The 19,114-nt window shown below is 46.7% G+C and overlaps 9 protein-coding genes across 9 annotated transcripts; 6 read left to right on the top strand and 3 right to left on the bottom strand.

The window, feature by feature from the left end:
• Positions 1-727: 727 nt before the first annotated feature.
• Positions 728-1,212, top strand: YALI1_C22816g (uncharacterized protein; the record flags this gene model as incomplete). Its single annotated transcript, XM_501882.3, has 2 exons — positions 728-736; positions 880-1,212. 2 exons carry the CDS (start codon positions 728-730, stop codon positions 1,210-1,212), a joined length of 342 nt encoding a protein of 113 aa, XP_501882.1.
• A 530-nt stretch (positions 1,213-1,742) lies between these two features.
• On the bottom strand, positions 1,743-2,573 carry YALI1_C22835g (uncharacterized protein; the record flags this gene model as incomplete). The annotated part of the gene is made up of 1 exon (XM_501883.3): positions 1,743-2,573. One exon carries the CDS (start codon positions 2,571-2,573, stop codon positions 1,743-1,745), a length of 831 nt encoding a protein of 276 aa, XP_501883.1.
• A 1,219-nt stretch (positions 2,574-3,792) lies between these two features.
• Positions 3,793-4,758, bottom strand: YALI1_C22857g (rRNA methyltransferase NOP1; the record flags this gene model as incomplete). Its single annotated transcript, XM_501884.3, has 1 exon — positions 3,793-4,758. One exon carries the CDS (start codon positions 4,756-4,758, stop codon positions 3,793-3,795), a length of 966 nt encoding a protein of 321 aa, XP_501884.1.
• A 1,760-nt stretch (positions 4,759-6,518) lies between these two features.
• Positions 6,519-6,802, bottom strand: YALI1_C22876g (uncharacterized protein; the record flags this gene model as incomplete). The annotated part of the gene is made up of 2 exons (XM_068282425.1): positions 6,519-6,719; positions 6,785-6,802. 2 exons carry the CDS (start codon positions 6,800-6,802, stop codon positions 6,519-6,521), a joined length of 219 nt encoding a protein of 72 aa, XP_068138526.1.
• An 81-nt stretch (positions 6,803-6,883) lies between these two features.
• On the top strand, positions 6,884-7,354 carry YALI1_C22878g (uncharacterized protein; the record flags this gene model as incomplete). The annotated part of the gene is made up of 2 exons (XM_068282426.1): positions 6,884-7,037; positions 7,104-7,354. 2 exons carry the CDS (start codon positions 6,884-6,886, stop codon positions 7,352-7,354), a joined length of 405 nt encoding a protein of 134 aa, XP_068138527.1.
• Positions 7,355-11,241: 3,887 nt separating this feature from the next.
• Positions 11,242-11,796, top strand: YALI1_C22922g (60S ribosomal protein uL22; the record flags this gene model as incomplete). Its single annotated transcript, XM_501885.3, has 1 exon — positions 11,242-11,796. The coding sequence occupies one exon, from the start codon at positions 11,242-11,244 to the stop codon at positions 11,794-11,796; it is 555 nt and encodes a 184-aa protein (XP_501885.1).
• Positions 11,797-12,781: 985 nt separating this feature from the next.
• On the top strand, positions 12,782-13,054 carry YALI1_C22937g (uncharacterized protein; the record flags this gene model as incomplete). Its single annotated transcript, XM_068282427.1, has 2 exons — positions 12,782-12,908; positions 12,954-13,054. The coding sequence occupies 2 exons, from the start codon at positions 12,782-12,784 to the stop codon at positions 13,052-13,054; spliced, it is 228 nt and encodes a 75-aa protein (XP_068138528.1).
• Positions 13,055-13,475: 421 nt separating this feature from the next.
• YALI1_C22944g (uncharacterized protein) lies at positions 13,476-13,803 on the top strand (the record flags this gene model as incomplete). The annotated part of the gene is made up of 2 exons (XM_068282428.1): positions 13,476-13,484; positions 13,528-13,803. 2 exons carry the CDS (start codon positions 13,476-13,478, stop codon positions 13,801-13,803), a joined length of 285 nt encoding a protein of 94 aa, XP_068138529.1.
• A 3,860-nt stretch (positions 13,804-17,663) lies between these two features.
• Positions 17,664-18,719, top strand: YALI1_C22986g (uncharacterized protein; the record flags this gene model as incomplete). The annotated part of the gene is made up of 1 exon (XM_068282429.1): positions 17,664-18,719. One exon carries the CDS (start codon positions 17,664-17,666, stop codon positions 18,717-18,719), a length of 1,056 nt encoding a protein of 351 aa, XP_068138530.1.
• Between the last annotated feature and the right edge of the window lie 395 nt (positions 18,720-19,114).

Genomic DNA, 19,114 nt, shown 5'->3' on the forward strand with positions numbered 1-19,114 from the left:
CAGTTGCTCAACACGCCCAGGTCGACTTTTCACGAACTCCATCTTTTTCTCCCTCCACATCCATATCAAAACTACCATACCGTTTGTCGACATCAACCAACCCTTACCATCAACAAATTCCATCGTCAAAACACTCAGGGTATCAGTAGTTGAGCAGACTAGGTCTGGCTCGAGTCGGAGCTTCGGAAAGAGATCCATTCTTGTGATTCTCCTAATACTGAGACAGTAACTTACTAGTTCAAGTACGTACTATACTTGTAGACTCTCGTACTCTCGTACTCTCGTACTCTCGTATCGTAAAGTCACAGACTGGTTGGTTGTATTTGCAAACGCTTCTTCACCTGCTGTGAATCTTGGAACATCTTTCTTGAGCTCAAGTGTTTCCAATACAGTCCAGTTCCACGGGAGTAAGACATGTGCAGTTCATTGCAACTCCTTTACTTTTGTAACACTGAATGGTTCATCAATTCTTTTCAGATACTCGTCGTAGTCCACCGAGATTTACTTTCTTCGAATTGAGTCTAAATACCCTATAAATTGGTACCAAAATGACCGCCTTGTACTGCTGCTTACGAATCTGCAGGCTTAATGCCCACACAACGTACTTTACACTGGTATCTGTCCAATTTTTTCACCACCGCCAAATAAGCTCGGCAACCTTTCTCCCAATTGCCATCGGTCTGCATACAGCCTGTCCAGATCACACTGATTGTTACACCCGACAGAAATGAGCGAAGTGAGTATGAGCGGATGGAGGGAGCGGGAAAAAAAAGGCGTGGGAATGTCACGTGCCATAGGTGAGAGCCGCTTTTGAGTCACGTGCCCTGGGGTGGGGAGGGGGGTGGATCATGTACTTGTTCGGGCCACCACTAACACCAGTTCCAACTCGTGTCGACCGAGCTATCTTCCAAGTCTGCCGAGCAGCAGTCCGTCAAGGCCCAGATCGAGTCTGCCAACCGACAATTGCGACTCATTGACCTTTCGCGCCAGCAGCTGGAGACTGAGAAGTCCGACGTGGTGTGGCAAGGCGTCGGCAAGATGTTTGTCAAGAAGGACAAGACCAGCTACCTGGAGGAGCTGACCAAGGACAAGAAGAAGGGCGAGGAGGCTCTCGACACTCTCAAAAAGAAGCTGACCTACGTGGATGTTTCTGTGGAGAACGCCCGAAAGCGTCTAGAGCAGCTACTCAAGGCTGCTGGTCAGGAACAATGAACGGAACAGACCTGAGCCAGGAAAGACTTTGAGGGTGAGGCGAAAGAGGTGGATGAGTCATCTGGTTGGTTTTCATTGGTTCTTGTACCAATCAATGGGATTCACTGTTAGTTGCCATGCTGGTACTGAATTACGTCTGATTTGTGGCCATGAATGATCCTACAACAGCCCGTACCACGGCTCGACCTTGAAGGCCATAATGAATCAGGTTGAATAGAAATGAATGATGATGTTATGATTGCAACAGGTTTGGGTGGAATCGTAGCGAGGGATGAGTCGCACCCTGGTTAGGGAGTAGTGTTCCAAGCCACGCGGCGGTTAGATTGTAACTAAATCGAGTACACCGTCTAGGTCTAACACTCCTTCACTCGCAATACATTAATCTATACACCCCTATTTCAATGAGAACAATCGTGGATTGCCCTCGTCGTGGCAATCAAAAGATCGATACGTAAGACCCATTCTTAGCAGATTGGGTGGTACCACGGGACTGGCCCTTTGTGTGACGGGTCACTAGTGGCTGCGTTCGCTTAAACGGCCGAGTAACCAGTTCGACTGCTGCCGGTAAAAGTACCCACCACCTTGGCAATCAGATCTCGGATCAGGTAGGGGACATCTCTTAGGGAATCGGCATGGGGAAGAAGGTCGACACCAGCGTTGCCGTATCGATCATAGTTGATCCAGGCGTTGCCAATGATGTATACCGCCACTCCCAGTACAATGATGATGAAGAGCCAGGTGAACCATCCCCACGATGGGTTTCCGTTGCTGGCGTCGTCCCCATCATTGGGGGTCTTTCCGGGCTCCTTGACGGGCTGCTTGGGCTTGGATCCGTCGTTGATGCAAGCTGCGGGAGTCTTCCAGTTGATTTCGTAGTAGTTGTTGAGACCCAATCCCACGTTCTCGAGCTTGGGGCCCTCCTCCTTATCCGAACAGATGTAGTTGACGTCGATATCCAGTTTCTCACTACCCCAGGGGTTTCCGTACGATGTAGAAAGGCCCTCTGTTCCCTCCGGGCCTGTTTTCAAAGGCTGGTACTGAGGAGCAGGACCGTTGCCGAACGGCATCACCTCAGACAGAACGAAATCCTTCTCCTTGGGCAGCAAGATGTAGCCCAACCCGCACACAATGGTGTTATCCGGACACTGCTCGTCCGCAGGTTTCTTCTTATCCTGTTTGAGAGACGCGCACGGATCGAGCACAAACTCCATCTTGCGCTTCGACGGAGGCGTCTCTATGGTGTATTCGACCGATTTGGGGCCGGAGATGGCGGACAGATCGTAGTTTTTGCTGTCGACAGTGAACTGACAGGAGGCTGCGGCCACAGCCACGGCCATGTATCCAATTATAGCGCTTTTCATGGTGGGGTGCAAAAGGTGAAGTTGGTTGTGGGATAAGATTATCAACGTGAGCACGAGGTTTATTTGGAGGGGTCGGCACGAGTCCGTCGAAAGTGACGTTTGCGACGAGTGAGGAAAAAATCGAGGCTCTTTGGGGGTTATTGGGGTCCTTTATATATCTTTATGCCTTTTCTTTTTTGGAAACCCGCCCAAACCCGCTTTTTCACACCAACTTTGTGTTTTTTGGCCTACTATCTGGGTCATGTGACCTTTATCGTGAAATGAAATGACCAACTGAAAAGGAAAGAAAGAAAAGTATTTAAATGATTTTAAAAAAATGAATAAAAAATGGATAAAAAATTAAATTAAATTAAATTAAATTAAATTAAAGAAATGACAAAATAAATAAATGAAAAAACCGGAAAAAAACTGGGAGGGGGGGAGAAAAAAAACTGACCAAGTTGCTGCGCACGAGACATGTCTTAATAAATCAGCACTCGCTGATGAAGTCTCGACCATCTGAGTGTCTAATATATATACCTCCAACAGGTCGGAGATCATCAGTGGTGTGCTTTTCAAGAGGGTGGCAAACAAGATCGGGCAGTGCTACAGTACATTCCAAGTGTACTTGGCTTTAGTTGGCTTTAGTTGGCTTTAGTTGAAGAAACGAGCACTCTGAAAGAATATTCCCGATGTGATGGAGATCTGAAACTAGACCAAGTGAAACAAAAATGCCACTTTTACCATATGTATTAAAAATTCAACGTTTTCTGTTGAACTAAAAAAAAACTACAATCAATACAAACATCGTCGTCCACATTAGCTTAGTTAAGTATTTAGTTGAAATACACTTGGTTATTGTATGTTCGTGATTACTAAGCGATGCAAGTGGGATTATCCAAGTTTCGTATTCAGTCTGTCCAGTGTCAATTGCCACAGTCGAGCGCAAATACTTTGAACATGCGTCCAGTACAAGTAATTGTACTTGTATTACTCATCAACTCATTTTCTATAATCCTCCAAAATGGCATGCATAATCTGCGTCCAATTGGAGTAGATCAACATTCGCACAATAGTGAGTCCGTGATCCGTGGTCTCGTGGTGCCCTGGCTCCCTGGTCCCACCCCATGTTCCCGTCGTACAAGTTCCTGTATCCATCCTACATGTCTCAATCAAAGTATACAATTATTATTTATATCCAATCTAGCACCCCATAGCCGCATCATCCTGTGGAAGACACTTATTTGTTAGCTCGAATGTACTTGCCAATAACAATGCAATGGTCTCGCTCGTAAGGCTCCAGGGTCAGCTGTTCCAGAGGCTTGATTCGCTCCTCTCGCAGCTTCTGAACCTCTCGGGCAAACACGGTCTCGGCCTCGACAGTGGAGTCGATACAGTTGGCCTTGATGGAGATGATGACTCCTCCCTGGTCCTTGAGGAACAGGTGTGCGTTCAGGGCGATAATTCGGGCCTGATCAGGCTGGGCAACATCGGCGAAGACAGCATCGACCATACCGACAAGCATTCGGTACTTCTGGGGGTGTCGAGCATCCTCAATGATGGGGATGACGTTAGGTCGCTTCTTGGCCATGCCTATCAGGTCTCGGCCGGATCTGTGGGAGAACTCAACGGCGTAGACGGTACCGGTGGGGCCCACGACATCGGCAACATGGGAAACGGAGGTTCCGGAAGCAGCACCAAGGTAAAGGACCTTGGATCCGGGGCCGATGAAGAGCTCATCGAGACCACCGAGAATACCTGCAGCCAGCTTGGATCGGAAGGGGTTCCACACTCGGTACTCGACCTTGGTGGCCTCGCCATCGGGGGTGGTGGCAGGAACATCGACCGAAACTCGCTTCTCGCCGTAGACAGACTCACCGGGGGTCAGGTTCTTGGTGACAAGGAGATCCTCCTTACCTCGGGCAATGAAGACACCGCCGTGTCGATGGGGCTCGACAATGACCTTGGCTCCGCCCTTGGCACCACCTCGAGCACCACCTCGACCACCACGGGCACCGCCTCGGGCACCACCTCGGGCACCACCTCGGCCGCCCCGAGCGCCTCCTCGTCCTCCTCGGTCTCCGCCGAATCCACCTCGTCCACCACCTCGTCCGCCAAACCCTCCTCGGCCACCTCGTCCACCACGGTCTCCGCCGCCGAATCCTCCTCGGCCTCCGCCTCGTCCACCTCTAGGAGTAAAGCCCATTATGTGTATGTGTTGTGTTTCAAAGTCCTTTTTGTGTGGTGCAATATGGGTTATTGCACTGGTTGTGTGGTGATGAATGTCAAGATGCACTAAGGAATATTTTTTTGGTAGAAGATCTTTTTAGGCTTTCAAAAATTTTTCTGGGTTTGGGTAGCGGTTAGAGTTTGCCCGTTTGTGCACAGAAACAGTGGGTCTGATTTGGCCACTTGGGTCTGGTTGGAAACGGGGGGACGGGGTTGAGAAGAGAAAAGGTGGTGAATGGTGAAAATTAGAGAACGCGGTAGTATTATGGTGTTTTTTTCGTTTTGATTGGCGTTCTGTGGAGCGTTTCGGAGACAGGTTAGGTTTGGCCTTTAGTTGCCAACTAGGTTAGTTGGGAGTGGGAGTTTTTAGAACAAATATGGTTAGCAAGTAGTTGGGACTTTTGTTTAATGTTTATTTAATGTTAAATGATTTAGGTATTAGTTGGTCCCTCCAAGCCACTCGAAATGGAGCAATTGGGCTGGAAGGGGGACTACTGGTTTTGCAATATCTCCATTGTCGGTGGGATTTGGTCACTGGAAATGCCCTATTCGTATTTCCTTATTTGATTTCACGCTCCAGTCACCATATATCTACCAGTGCTGGCTGTACCTCTGTTCAGACCCACCCAAATATTCGCAAAATATTTAACTACGCTTGAAAGTTTTTTTTTTTTTTTTTTTTTTTTTTTTTTTCACAAACGAACCAATGTGGTACTACGGCCACTAATATGGGCTTTGGGGTATCTTCAACAGACGCTAAAACCAAATGAGGGGCTAGACAGGATCAGAAGAGCTCATGATAGTTCCACGACTCCTAGTACCGTCATTCATAGATACACAATCGACCAAGGTCACGCACCAACTTTTTTTTTATTTTTTTATTATTATTATTCTACAAGTAGGGAACTTGCATCATGCACAGGTCCAATTTTTTTTGCTGATTGCGTCTCTCATGCTGCGATTAACCCTACCTTTGGCGCAGTGATTGGGATCTGAGTAGTGACAGAGTTTGTGGAGGGACGGTACGGTCCGGGGAGAGTGGATGAGATGGTTGACGCGATTACGAAGGGAGATTGTGTGTTGCTCTCACGGGTACCATATGGCTCTGTACTGAACATGTTTTTCAGAACGTCTCCAGGAGCCATGAGGGTGGTCTCTGACGACAGAGGTACAGAGTGAAATACTCCAGAGTGACAGTGGAGGGCCATCAGAGTGAGATACTCCAGAGTGATAACGAAGGGCCTTCAGAGTGAGATACTCCAGAGTGACAACGAAGGGCCTTCAGAGTGAGATACTCCAGAGCGCCGCTTTCAGGTGGTATGTATGTATGTACTGTACAGTATGTACGTGTACTCGTACCTGTAGCACGCTAGAGAAGAACCCGTGGAACCTACCAACCGTGGTCTCTCCGTGCTCTTACTCTCTCATGTGCCTTTTTCGAGACTGAAAGCTGCCAGATGCTCTATCCGGCGTGCTCGTTGAGGGGATATGAGTGACGAGGTTACAGAGACAAGGAGATCGCAATGGTACTGCTCGGACTAAGCCGCCGGGCTGAGCTGCCGCCAATCCAGGCAAGTGAAGCAGGACGGGGCAGGAAGACAAGACCAAGACGTCTTTGTTCAGAAAGAAGCAGACTCTCTCAGTCGGTTCTACATGAACTTGACTGGCTTGACCCGTACTTTAGCATGGATAACAGACATTGGACACATGCCAGTCTTTTCAGGACACAATTCTAGTCTACAAGTACAGTACAGTACACACCATACTTGCCTCCTGGTTACGTCGTACAATGCACGTTCGATCCGCACAGTTGACCACGATATTCTGACCACTTTCACCTGATCTCCAGATCAGTACAAGTAGTCCCAGAGATCTTTCAGGTCGTGAGTCGACAATGGTGATGTCTGGGTGGAGCTCGTTCAGGAGGTTCTTGTGTTTCTATTGTTACCATGACTCGGATACCTCGCGCGGCTTGAGCTCCACTCCAAGGCTCAGTTGAAGACAACAAGTAGATCAATCATTGAGAGAATGCTTCTAGTCTGTACATACAGTACGGGTAGCACATATGGTACTTACACCTTTCCAGATGATCGGTAAGAACAATGGAGATCTTCAATCTGTTCGGCTCTCAAGTACGACTCCGATCCACTCGGATACATATGTCTGTAGTTGATTTTGTGTTCTATCCCGCCTCCCAAAGAGTGGTCATCATCTTCCTGGGTTGGAACAGCCGCTTTTGCAAGTCATGTGGGAATCGTTGATGTATTTGTTACATAAGATCCATCTATGTGAGTGGTGAAATTGGAGAATTACTTCATTGAGAGTACACATGGTCGTTTTTCTATAAAGGAGGGCTTTTTCTGCTTCTCGTTCTGTCTGTTTCTGCTGTCTATCAAGTCCTGATTTGTCCAGGCAACTCTCAGCACTGTGGATTCGATGTTGGTCTTTTTTGGGCAGTGATAAATGTCTCAGTCCTTTGCCAAATCGCCTATGTAGAGAAATTCCAGCTACAGTACCCTGGATTCATCGTATTGACGGAGGACATATCAACAACCGTTGGCATAATTACTTGATGTGTAGCTAATAAACACTTGTTTGAGTCCAAAAATGGATTGAAATGTGCTCAAATACCACCCTCAAGACCACAAACCATTGTCTATCTTCCAGGAATCGCCATATTGATGGCCTACCTCTGTGCACTGAGTAACCTACAGTAAAGTACAGAACTGTGTACTGGTACAAGTCCTCGACATTGGTGATGATACCTAGAGTCGACAGATGCACGCATGGTTCCAAATCCTTCTTGTTTGTAATCTCAACAACCTCAATGCCGCTTTTTTTTCCTGGCTCTTGTCATTATCACGACGTTGTCTTCAAGAGCCCTCTGATGATAGAACACACGTAACCGATGCCAGTCTTCATTAATCAACTAAAATCAATCCATTCCATCATTAAATGGCAAAATATTGAACTCGCGTCCTACAAATATTCGTGTTACCAGCAACCCTCCACGTTTGCTGGACATGTAAGCATTTAGTTGGATTTAGTTCATACATATTGTTTTAGTTAACTTATTTGTGAAGAAAAAACGAAAATATGCACCTCTCAACGGCTGGAACCTTAAGCTGGTTCCCAAAATCGACGAAACAAATACTTGAACTTGCTAAAATACCTCTCAATCCACTCTCGACCCTACCTTGTCATATCTCTTTTTCATGCTCTAATTCTCCTGAACCCTTCCATACTGCCTGAATCCCCACAACATCAATATTTACTCTGTTGTAGCCTCTTTTGTCACCCACTTGGCTGATCACGTGATTTCAACATTGAATCGGATTCTGTCCCTCTCTATTATAATCCACTGAACTTCTTTGTGCGTCTGTAGTTGACTACAAGTGACCCTATCTCCGTCAGTGCTGAAACAGGGGAGTTCTCCGGGCCAACAGACAACTTTTGAGGAAGCAAGCGTTCAAGTTTCGGTCACGTGATCTGATGATATGTTTTTTTCGGGGCTGTCACAAAATCTGTATGAATCCAGCTTGATTTTAGTTGGTTCCGTTGTGTGTTGGAGGGCAGCTGCTCTGGCTATCACTCTACAAGTATTGGAAGTTCAGTCGAGGTCAAAAATGTGAACTTTCAACGATATGGATGCTACCAAATCTGAGCTCGACTTTGAGTTGAGACCATAGGCTGGATTCTGCCGTAATACCGTGTGATATACACTTGTAGATGATACTTCAACTGGTGGTGAGCAGATCGGATCAGAACCCGAGTATTCTGAAGCTCTGATGCTGGGAATGGCAATGACGATGGGGGAGACAATAACGAATGGTTATAGGTCCAGATGGATATCAAAAATCAAAGTGATGATAAAAGCTATTCATATCTCAATGGTTCTCAGTTGTACCCATCTACCAAGCCTGTGAGGAGTGAGAGATCACTGTCATTTGTGGAAACTGGTAACCTGCCAGCTTACTTCCACCAAGCCGTGGAGTGGACTACACACTCAATCCCACTCTTCATAAATCTGGTATGAATGCACCGACTAGGCGTCTAGGATATTGGTACTCGCACGGCAGCTGTACTGTAGTAGAAGTGGTGGACCGGTGGAGGACTAGATGAACGAGTACACGAGTTATATCCCTCGAGTATTCCTGTCCATCAAGTATCAACCCCGGTTCTATTCTGACCGAGTACACCTGAAAGCCGTCTTCTCGTCAACGGGTATGACCACCCAGAACCCCTTCGCACAAGACTGTATTCGCCATTAGTTTGTTTCAGTACGTTCTTGATGCTGCATCATGTCGGTGACTTGTCCACTCCGGCGGTATCTGGTTGACTCCATCTCGAAGGTGGTACTCTTTCCCCCGACTTGTGGTTGATATTAAAGACAAAATGGTTTGGGGAGCACAAGACAAGATGTGATTGGTGGGATTCCAGGAGTCCAGGATCCACAAGAGTCCTCCCTGGAGTTCCGGACTCTTCCGAGTACTTTTGCAGCTCTCGTTATAACGGACTGGTGGCTAGGAGACCATACTGACGACTCCAAAGACCCACTGATCACGGGTGGTGTGGGAAAGTGGTATCAAGCCCGTAGTGTTTGTGGGCGGCTTCTCCAGCGAAAGAATGGACTTTGCTGTCTCACTCTCGGCCCACTATCTTGGTGTCGGCGTCAATTCCAAGCCGGTTCGGGTTCACAGGTGTATCAATATCATGGAATGATTTGAATAATTCATTGCAACTTCAGGAGAAGGGTGTGGATAGCGAGCGAACTAAGTCCGTCAAGGACGATATTCACCCCCTCAACGATGAAGATGTCTTGTTGCTAAGTTATCGTTCGATCAGGAATACCGTGATCTCTGGAAAAGGTGAAGAATCTGAACGATCAAGTGACGATGAGCTGTGGAGCTGGTTCGAGAAATCGGTCTTCGGTTTTGGTGTGAGGTCAGCTAATACGCGGTAGGATAATACCACTACTGAAACAGAGAACCGTGCAAGGAAACGGACAAGTACAGGCGTGCAGTACACAGTCCATCTGGCACTACAAGGGTTTCCTTCACAAATTGGTGAATCGGGCAACAACGACATCACGGCAACTTCAAACGGGATCTCTGAAACCTGGTGACAAAATATCACATCTCATTCTGTCAAGATATCGTTTATGACAGAGATCTCTGCTAAAGACCGGCTTATAGACAACTTACGCCCAGTCAACTACGGCGGTCGGCCCAAAGAGCAACTCTGAGTAGAGCTGTATGTAAATCACACCTCACTGACGAAGTCAAGCTGATGGTTCACATCTCGTCATCAATGACTGTTTATCCATACAACTTGAATTGGTAATATCACAGATGTAGACCCAGTATCAAGATGAGAGGCAACTCACGTTAGTGCTCTAGTCGACTAGACTAGTTATGAGCTCATGGCCTGTGTATACCAAAAGAGACGCCCACGCTACTTGTAATACAAGTAATGCTCTAGTCGGGTCTTATAGGCGTCAAGGGTCAATTATTTGGATTCATTCCTGTAAGTGGGTATGGGTCATGGCAGTGTCGAGTATGAAGCAGAAGACAAGTTTACCAAGAACCACTGGAGTGGAAGTAATTGTTGCCATTTCAGACCTTTACCAATTCAAATATCTACCATGTTGTGTGGTCACGTGACCCGAAACTAAACGACTGTCCTTCTACACCTTTTGGGAGGTCACGTGACCAGAGACTCATCATCCTTTTTTGTGTTGAATCAATAATTAATCATCCTGTTGGAATGTACAGTAATTAATTCATTATGCGAAAGGTCTCGTGGCTGGAGCCCTCGGATCGCCATCATCTACGGTCACGTGATCCAAAACAACTGAACTCCAAAGTTATATGACCCGATATCACCCTTCACTCCCCACCGCTTTTTTTTGGGTCAATGAATTCCCCACCCCGTTGGAAGTGGTGAATTTGTTTATTTTTCTATTTTTTATTTTCCATTTTCTCTCCATTTTCCATTTTATTTATTTCATCTCCATTTTATTTCAAATATTTTCCATTTTAAATGGTTATTTTTCTACTCGAAAAGTCACATGACCCGAGGCCACAACACCATTTTATTTTACTTCCACATTTTACTACAATTATTCAATTTTTCAAGTTATTTCCACTTTAAATGGGAATTTTTTTTTGTTAAAAGTCACATGACCTGATCACTACCAGCACTTTATTTTACTTCCATTTTATTTCCATTTTTAATGCCATTTTAATTCCACTTTTTACTTCTATTTTATTTATTTATTTATTTTAAAGTTATTTCCACTGACAAACGCTAATTGTTCGGGGGAAAAACAGTCACATCACGTGCGCCTCTTACCGGATTGGATCCTCCCAACTCGCAACCGTGCATGATCCACTGCCGATAATACTTGTGTTTTTCCAGCTCTGTCAACCTTGCCTGCCAATATCGACAAACCGACATCATGACCCGATACTCCGTTCAGTCCGTCGACCCCACCAAGACCGCCTCTGCCCGAGGCGCCTACCTGCGAACCTCGTTCAAGAACACCTACGAGGTTGCCGGAGCCATCCGAGGCTGGAACCTGCAGAAGGCCCTGGCCTACCTGGACCAGGTCACCGACCACAAGCGAGCCATTCCCTTCCGAAAGCACGCCGGCTCCATTGGCCGAACCGGCCAGGGTAAGGAGTTTGGTGTCACCAAGGCCCGATGGCCCGTCAAGTCCATCAAGTTTGTCCAGGACCTGCTCCAGAACGCCCAGGCCAACGCCGAGACCAAGGGTCTTGACAAGGAGACTCTTGTCATCTCTCACATCCAGGTCAACCAGGCCCCCAAGCAGCGACGACGAACCTACCGAGCCCACGGTCGAATCAACGCCTACCAGTCTTCTCCTTCCCACATTGAGCTCATTCTCTCCGAGCCCGCCGAGGAGATTGCCAAGGCCAAGGAGACCTCTCTGGCCCATATCTCTTCTCGACAGCGAGGCCGAATCGCTGCCCAGAAGCGAATCTCCGCCTAAATGTACGGTAATAAAAAAGCATGTATTGGATGATGGAGCGGTTGCCTCGCAACAACCAGAGTCATAGCCGCGCACAAATACTGTCAAAATAGTGAATGAAGTTATTGATAACCTGATATGCGAGTGTTTGTGTTGATTTTACTGGTAGATATTTATTCTTGTACGTACTTGTTGTTTTTTCTTTCTTTTTTCTTTCTTTTTTCACTAGTATTTTCGAGAATAATAGCAGCGACGTTATATAAAAAAATTGTGAAAATTTCTCCCTCAGGATTCGGTCGTTGGTTCGGTTTTCGCTGAACATTAAAATCGGTTGGTTCGATTTTTGTCGATGCGATTTTGTCGGGTCCTAAAAGACAATTCCGACTACTTGTATGAATACGAATACAACTATCATGTTTTTGCTAGAAATTTCAACGTAACCATTAACCCGTTGATACATGCTGATAGGCCTCAGCTGTGTGTTATTTGTTTCTTTTTTTCTTTTTTTTTCTTTTTTTTTCTTTTTTTTTCTTTTCTTTTTCTTTTTCTTTCTTTTTTATCTGAAAACGCCCCCAACTGGTCTTGTGGAACAGCTTCAAGAATTCGGGGAAAGCCATATTGTAGAGAATTTATGGAAGTATCTTGTGTCCCTCTTTTTTTCACCCCTACTGCCCTACATCGGCCTGTTATGTGGCTCTGATATCTGCTCTGTCCTTGTCCATTCTTTTTAGTATTTTCATAGAAACATATATATGTAATAAAAAAATAAAAAAATTAAATAAAAAAAAACACTACACGACAACGACGACACACATACAAGCCATGACTAATGAATACCATTATATATAGGAAATAACTAATGTGACTCACGGGGGCCTAGTAGAATGTAGCTACTTGTAGATCACAGCCTGGGCAAGATAAACCCGTGCTGAATGAGCTAGGTGTCAGTTGGTGGTGAGTGCTCCTTGAGTTGACAGGAATATCCAAGACCTTGATCGTCTGAGTCATGTACTCAATAAATTGGTACGAGATCCTGATCCTTCATATACTACAACTGCATGCCGGGGAAATCCACCTAATGACACAGCTGGATTACCACCACAACGAGAACAAGATCTCTCCGTTTAGCACTCGTTAAGTCGGATACCTCAGTGGAGTTGGCACCTGTTGTTTAACAGATGATGTGCCTCAGACTGGAGTAGCCAGATTGTTATCTTCCTGTCTGAACTTGGTTGGATTTCATGTAGATTCTAGTTCCAGCCCGGGACACCTGAACTAGGCCATAGACTTGTTGATCAGACGACTTGGAGGAATCCGATTCAACCGAATGTATTGAACGTCCGGTTGTAGAACCTCCACCAGGGCCCAGAGCCGCCAGCAGACAATGTCGACCATCTTACAACGCTAAGACAACGCTGAAAAGCCGCCTGGATCTACCACTGCAAGCTGTTTGAGACAATACCACAACATTTCGTATTCTCAGAAGATACCAGTACGTAACCCGATGGTTCCGATATCGACATTTTCATTGGTAAAGCAACCACTCGTGGAACAGAACGTCTAGGTTCGCACCAGCAGAGAGGTCTCCTGTCTTGATCATAATCAGGGGCTCTTCCAAGGTGTGGCAGCCATTATCACCGAAGCGAGTCATATCCATCAAAGTGGCATCTGCTTCAGAATGACTGCGCAAGTAACCACCAATGTGTGATGTTTTCTGCTTGAGACTTGAGGTCTCTCGCTTCCGTTTACTAGCACAGTGCCCCCCCCCCCCCCGATTCTCTAGCTAAACGGTATGGTGCCGACAAGGAGCCCCTCATCAAATCGTGTTTCACAAAGGTCGATTATACCAACCAATTTCTGGAGTCATACATCACCCACGTGTCAAGTCACCGAGGACTCACATCACCCTCAGCTCGAGTGATCATTGCAGTGCGAAAGAATGTGGCCGAATGCACAAGGTCCAAGATAATGCCAATGGTACATTCCAGATTGGAAAGACGTCGAATCTGGAAGACCTCACGTCGGTAGAGAGGCACCTTCAGATTCCCTGTGGATTAACCATGCTCTCGGAAGTCCTGCTTTAAGACTGTCCCTGTGAGCTCGGCCATTCGAATTTACCGGTGAACACAGTAGTCCGGTTCGGGGAAGTCACGGCAACCCCGAGAACATAGGTACCCCTCCTCTTGCTGGACAGCCCCCTTTGCATGCTTGTCAGTTCCCTTTACTACCTGGGCAGTCTATGGCCAGGGCCAGTCCATATGATGGGCGATTCTCGCAGTCCCAGTAAGACCTGAGGTCGATCCACGGCTGGGACCTCCATTCCTGGCCACGGTCGTCAAACCAGTGTGATTTCCATCGATGTCATCTGTTCCTCAGTCGCCAGTGCGATCCACATCGCAGTCTGCCAACAACGTTCCTTCAATGGAACAGACTGGTGTATCGCAGAGCAAGTCGCTGGACAATGTTGCCGCAGACGCCTAGCCCATTCCAAACCTCGACAGCTGCGTCAGGCTGAGACAGGCTGAGTGACAGGGACAGCAAAGGCTCGCTGAATAATAGCAACGTGTCTAACAGCAACGTGTGGCAGAAACCACTCGAACAGCAGAGATAGGCAGAGCCGCCCCTTCGCAACATACAGGCCCCATCTAGTCATCTCTGGTTATGGAGTAGGTGGCAGACCATGCTTGCCTTCGCTCGCGACAGATGACTGATCGCCAGCAGTAGTAAAAGTACTCTTTAGCCCAGTCGTTCTTTCTTCTTCTGCGGTGTAACTAGGAGAGACGAGGTTCTTAGGCCGGAGATTGGGGTTAACCTGGCTTCTCCGAGGAGAATCCTTGCAGCTTTGAGCCCTGATCGCTGTCGCGGTTGTCACTTATCAGATCAACATCAGTAAAAGTGCTGAGACACTTGACAAACTCGTAGACAAGACCTCCATCTTGGTTTACAGAAATGCCACCGATTAATAACCGGTACCGGTTTGCTCCTTTGTATCACGTGAAGGATCTACTCATGAAACCATTGACCGTACTACTTGTAGTGCAACCACTCCGTCGATATTGTGATCCCTGATTGGCCACTATATAGTGAGATGCGATTGTAGCTATGAAAACATTAAACTAAATTACTTGTACTGTGCAAGTACAATTATAGTAAATTGCTTGTAAAAAAAAATTGAAGAAAATTTATTAAATACTAAACAAATCGATCAAAGATTTTTTAAAAAAACCTTCTCTCCTGTTGTTGTTGCTGTTGTAGTTGCAATAAACCACAACATCGCAGACTCCTGTTTTCGGTCACGTGATCCACACCTGGTGAGGATCCATTTTGATTATATAATCACACGCTAAATATCCCCGCCTAACGCACGTGGGATGACAGGGGGTAACGGCGGTGGTGAAAAACAGTCGACATCGAAGAAGAACGTCAGGTGAGCAAAAGTGGTCGTTTTTACGTCATCATCTTCATATATCTGTGCACGTTATCCAAAGTGTTGTTTTATTTGTATATTTGTTTTTTACAAATCATTTTTCTAATCATTTTTGTGTTATTAGTTTTATAGTTAATTTTTGTACAACTGTCGATTTCTGATTCCGTTTAAAAACTTTGAATTTTATGTTTTCATTTAAACTTCCAACAGAGCTTGTTCGAATTGGGTTGACAAAGCTTTTTTCAGCCGTAGTAATACAGTGCGACACGCACTGTATAATTATGGTCAGAATGGCAGGGTCTCATTTATGGGTCCTGAAACTCATGTGTATAGTTGAAACTGTGTTGTAATTGTCATTAATATCCCTACCAGGCGTTGGTAGCGGTATTTTACGAATCGCACACTATTTTACACCCCATATGAGTGCTATAATTAGCTCATTTTCGGAATGCAAACATTAAGATTCACAAAAAACAGCGCATCTCCATTTTGGGATGCATATGCATATGCATACAAGTCCACATCTCTAAACAATGTGCGCAAATCGATGCATCTGCGCTGTGCGATTTATTCCATTTATGTGTATTTCTGAGTAATATTAATTGGAATAATGGAAATAATTAAGAGCTGAGATGGAATGGCGCTCTAATGAATTCGTCAAGTAAGCGAGGATGATATTAATTGGGCTCCATTGTTCGATAAAGTGGCGATCCAAACTACGAGTCTTAACTGTACGTACGTACATACGATGGCTACGGCTGGGTTCCTAATCCCAGCAATCTAAGACATTTTTATTTATTTATTTATAGCAGAAATGACATGTTTTTGATTGGAGTAGGAGTTGAAAAAGGGTTGTAGATAGCTCCAGAGACTGACTACAAGTATAATACTTGTACAAGTCCCAAAAGAGTCACATCGGAAAACAAGTGCGACTACTTATCTTTCTTCGTGTTCACTCAATTGTCTTCCCTCGTTTTCTCCCGTTTTTTTCCCGTTTTTTTCTCTTTTTTTTTTTTGAAAATATGTATTTTTTTTCCGTAATCTCACCAAAAATAACTGATCCGACTGCCCACGGAACTTGCCAACTTCCAAATACACCATACTGTTTCACTCGTATATTAGTTGCTCGGAAAGGCCCCATCTCTAGATTGGGGCAGATAATCGCCCGATTGAGAATGTCCAAAAGGCTGAACCGAAGTGTTATATCTCAGATCATTTTTAATTTTAATTTTTTTTTTGATGAAAATAAATCCTGAGGTATTACTCAGTGGCGGAGATTATATTTGCAGGCGGCGGTATGGATTAATGAAGAGTTAATCGGTTTATCGAGAGTAATTGTGGATACTTAGCCCTCTATATTCGCCTTGTGGTTTTTCGCACTTTCTCAGATTGTCCTTGTGCCCATTTTCGCATTTATTTGCATTTTCTGAATAAATAACTAAAATATTAATATTGCATAATTCAAAAATACAAACATATTCGTAAAAACTCCCAGAAACCGCCAAAACTCCAAAAACTATCCACCCTCTATACTGTACCACCCCTGTATGCCACTGTATCAGCTGTCACTTGTTGTCACTCGTACGCAGAGTGGGGTATTTGCAGGAGAATACAGATAAAAATAATAACAAAAAATAACAAAAATACTAAGAATAAAAAGAGCAAAAGTGTTCTAGTAAAGTCAAAAAGCTGCGAAAATCATTTAAAAAAAAAAACAAAAAAGATATCCCCGGAATCGCAAAACCGCCCTCACCACACCCACATCACCACCTTCTCCCCTACTACTGTAATCTATTCAAATAACCGAGACCCCACCATCACCAGTGGACTTCCCCACTGTCTCGTTTTTAAAGTTCTCCATTGCCGCATTTGGATGCAGATGCAAGAGCCCTGTTTGCTATGCAGATTATGCGCATATATGCAGTTTGACTTTCAATGTGCGGCAAGAGCAATAAGCGAATAGGGGTGGGGCAGCACAAAAACAAGAGACGAGGTTGCCGGCAAAAAAGAGAGATGAGCAAAAGTGGCACGAGGAGCGAGGCAAACTAACGAGCTGCGGGTCGTTTTGTACAAGAGGCAATTGATACTTGTTAAGAGCCTGTCTAGAGCCCTCCGCTGGGTGTTCTTCTGCAGACGGCTGATGTTTTGAAGATCTACAAAGTACCTCTCATTCCAAGTCTAACTGTAGCTACAGTAGCTACTTCTAGAGGAACTGTTAATCCAACAATGTTACAGTGGTACGAGTACCGGTGGATCAGTTCAAGTCGTTCAAGCCGGTTCAGCGACGATTGAGATCCTGGCCTGTTCAAACATTACAATTTTAATTATTAAATAAGTCTCTGTCTACAGCAAAGCAAGAAGGGGAACAGCCAGAAGAGGGACAACAACCTGGAGGTTGCCGGCGCCGTTGGCCTGAGAAGGACCGGTGGTGGTGGGGACACCGCCGTTGTTAGGGGGCAGAATGGTGGAAGGAGAAGGAGCGGCAGTAGTGGGGGAGCCGGGGCATGGGCTCTCGCTGCAAGATGTGACGGTGACAACGGCGGTTCCGGTGACAACGGTGACGCCGGTGTTGGTGACAACGGGGGCGGTGGCCACGGGAGCCTGGGTAGACGAGGAGTCGCCGCCAAACAGACCGCCAATCCAGCCAAGAATGCCTCCTCCAGAAGAAGAAGAAGCTCCAGAGGAGGTGGGGATGGGGGATGCAACAAGAGTGATGACGGAGCCGGTGACCACGGGGGCGGGCAGATCGGAGCCGGTGGCAGTGGGCATGGGAATGATGTTACCGCTGCTGTCAATGGTACCAGGAGAGCCGTGGTACAGGGTGTTCCAGTCCACGGTCTTGACAAAGAGCTCGGACCAAGACTGGGGGATGGCGATGGAGTTGGTACCGAAGAGGCCATCGAAGATGTTGCCGAGCTGGAAGCCGCCGGTGTTGGAGGGGGCGGAGGGAGAGTCCGACAGAGTCACGGCAGGGAAGGTGGGCAGGGTAAAGCCGGGGCCGGTGTTGGAGCCTCCAGAGCCGCCGGTGGGGGAGCCGGTGATGGTGGCCGAGGGAGAGGAGCCGGAGTCACCTCCGTCGGAGCCGCCGTTGGAGGCAGAGGGGGAGGCGTTTCCAGTGTTGGAGCCGGCGGTAGGGACCTCGAGGGTCACCGAGGTGCCGAGCAGGGCCTGGAGAGACGACTGGAAGCCAGGGCCGTTATCGACCAGAGACTGGGAGGGGCCCAGGCCACCGTTGTTGTTGTTGTTGGAGGGGGGGGCCTCGAGATCGGAAGAGCGGTTCAGCCCTCAAGAGGTGGGAGAGGCGGCCCACGACAACGGAGGTGGGGGACGAGCCGCCCTGGGTGGACTCCTGGGCCAGCAGGCCGGACAGCTGGCCGAGGTCGAGGCCGTTGTTGGTGGACAGAGTCGCAAACATGGACGACAGCTGGTCCAGAGGCACGGTGGATCCGGGAGGGATGGAGTCGATATCGGGCAGAGACATAGCGAATGTTGTGTGTGTGTGAGAGGGAGAGATTAGATGTGTGGTGTGTGTATGGATGTCGGCTTGTCTGTGTCAACAACGTCCTCGATGATATGGCTATTGGTGCCTAATTAGCGGGTATAAAAGCGAATGTAATAGTTGGTTGTGAAGACAAGAGATGCGACCTGGTCGGGGGAGATCGACATTATATATATGGGGTCTATGGCTGTCTTTCTTTCTGTGTCTGTCTGTCTGTGTCTGTCTGTGTCTCTGTCTGTGTGAGAGAGTTCCTTTTGTGTACATACAACACAAACCCTGCCCATGTCGAACCATAACTAGAGTTTGCACGTCTCACTTGGGCTCTAGGTTACGCTTTGTACATATTGACGTGTGACAAGCTTCTTTGTTGGTGGGGGGGGTTGGTGCGGGGGCGGATATCTCGCGGTGGAGGA

This window comes from Yarrowia lipolytica, chromosome 1C (assembly GCF_001761485.1).
Source record: "Yarrowia lipolytica chromosome 1C, complete sequence".
NCBI lineage: Eukaryota > Fungi > Ascomycota > Dipodascomycetes > Dipodascales > Yarrowia > Yarrowia lipolytica.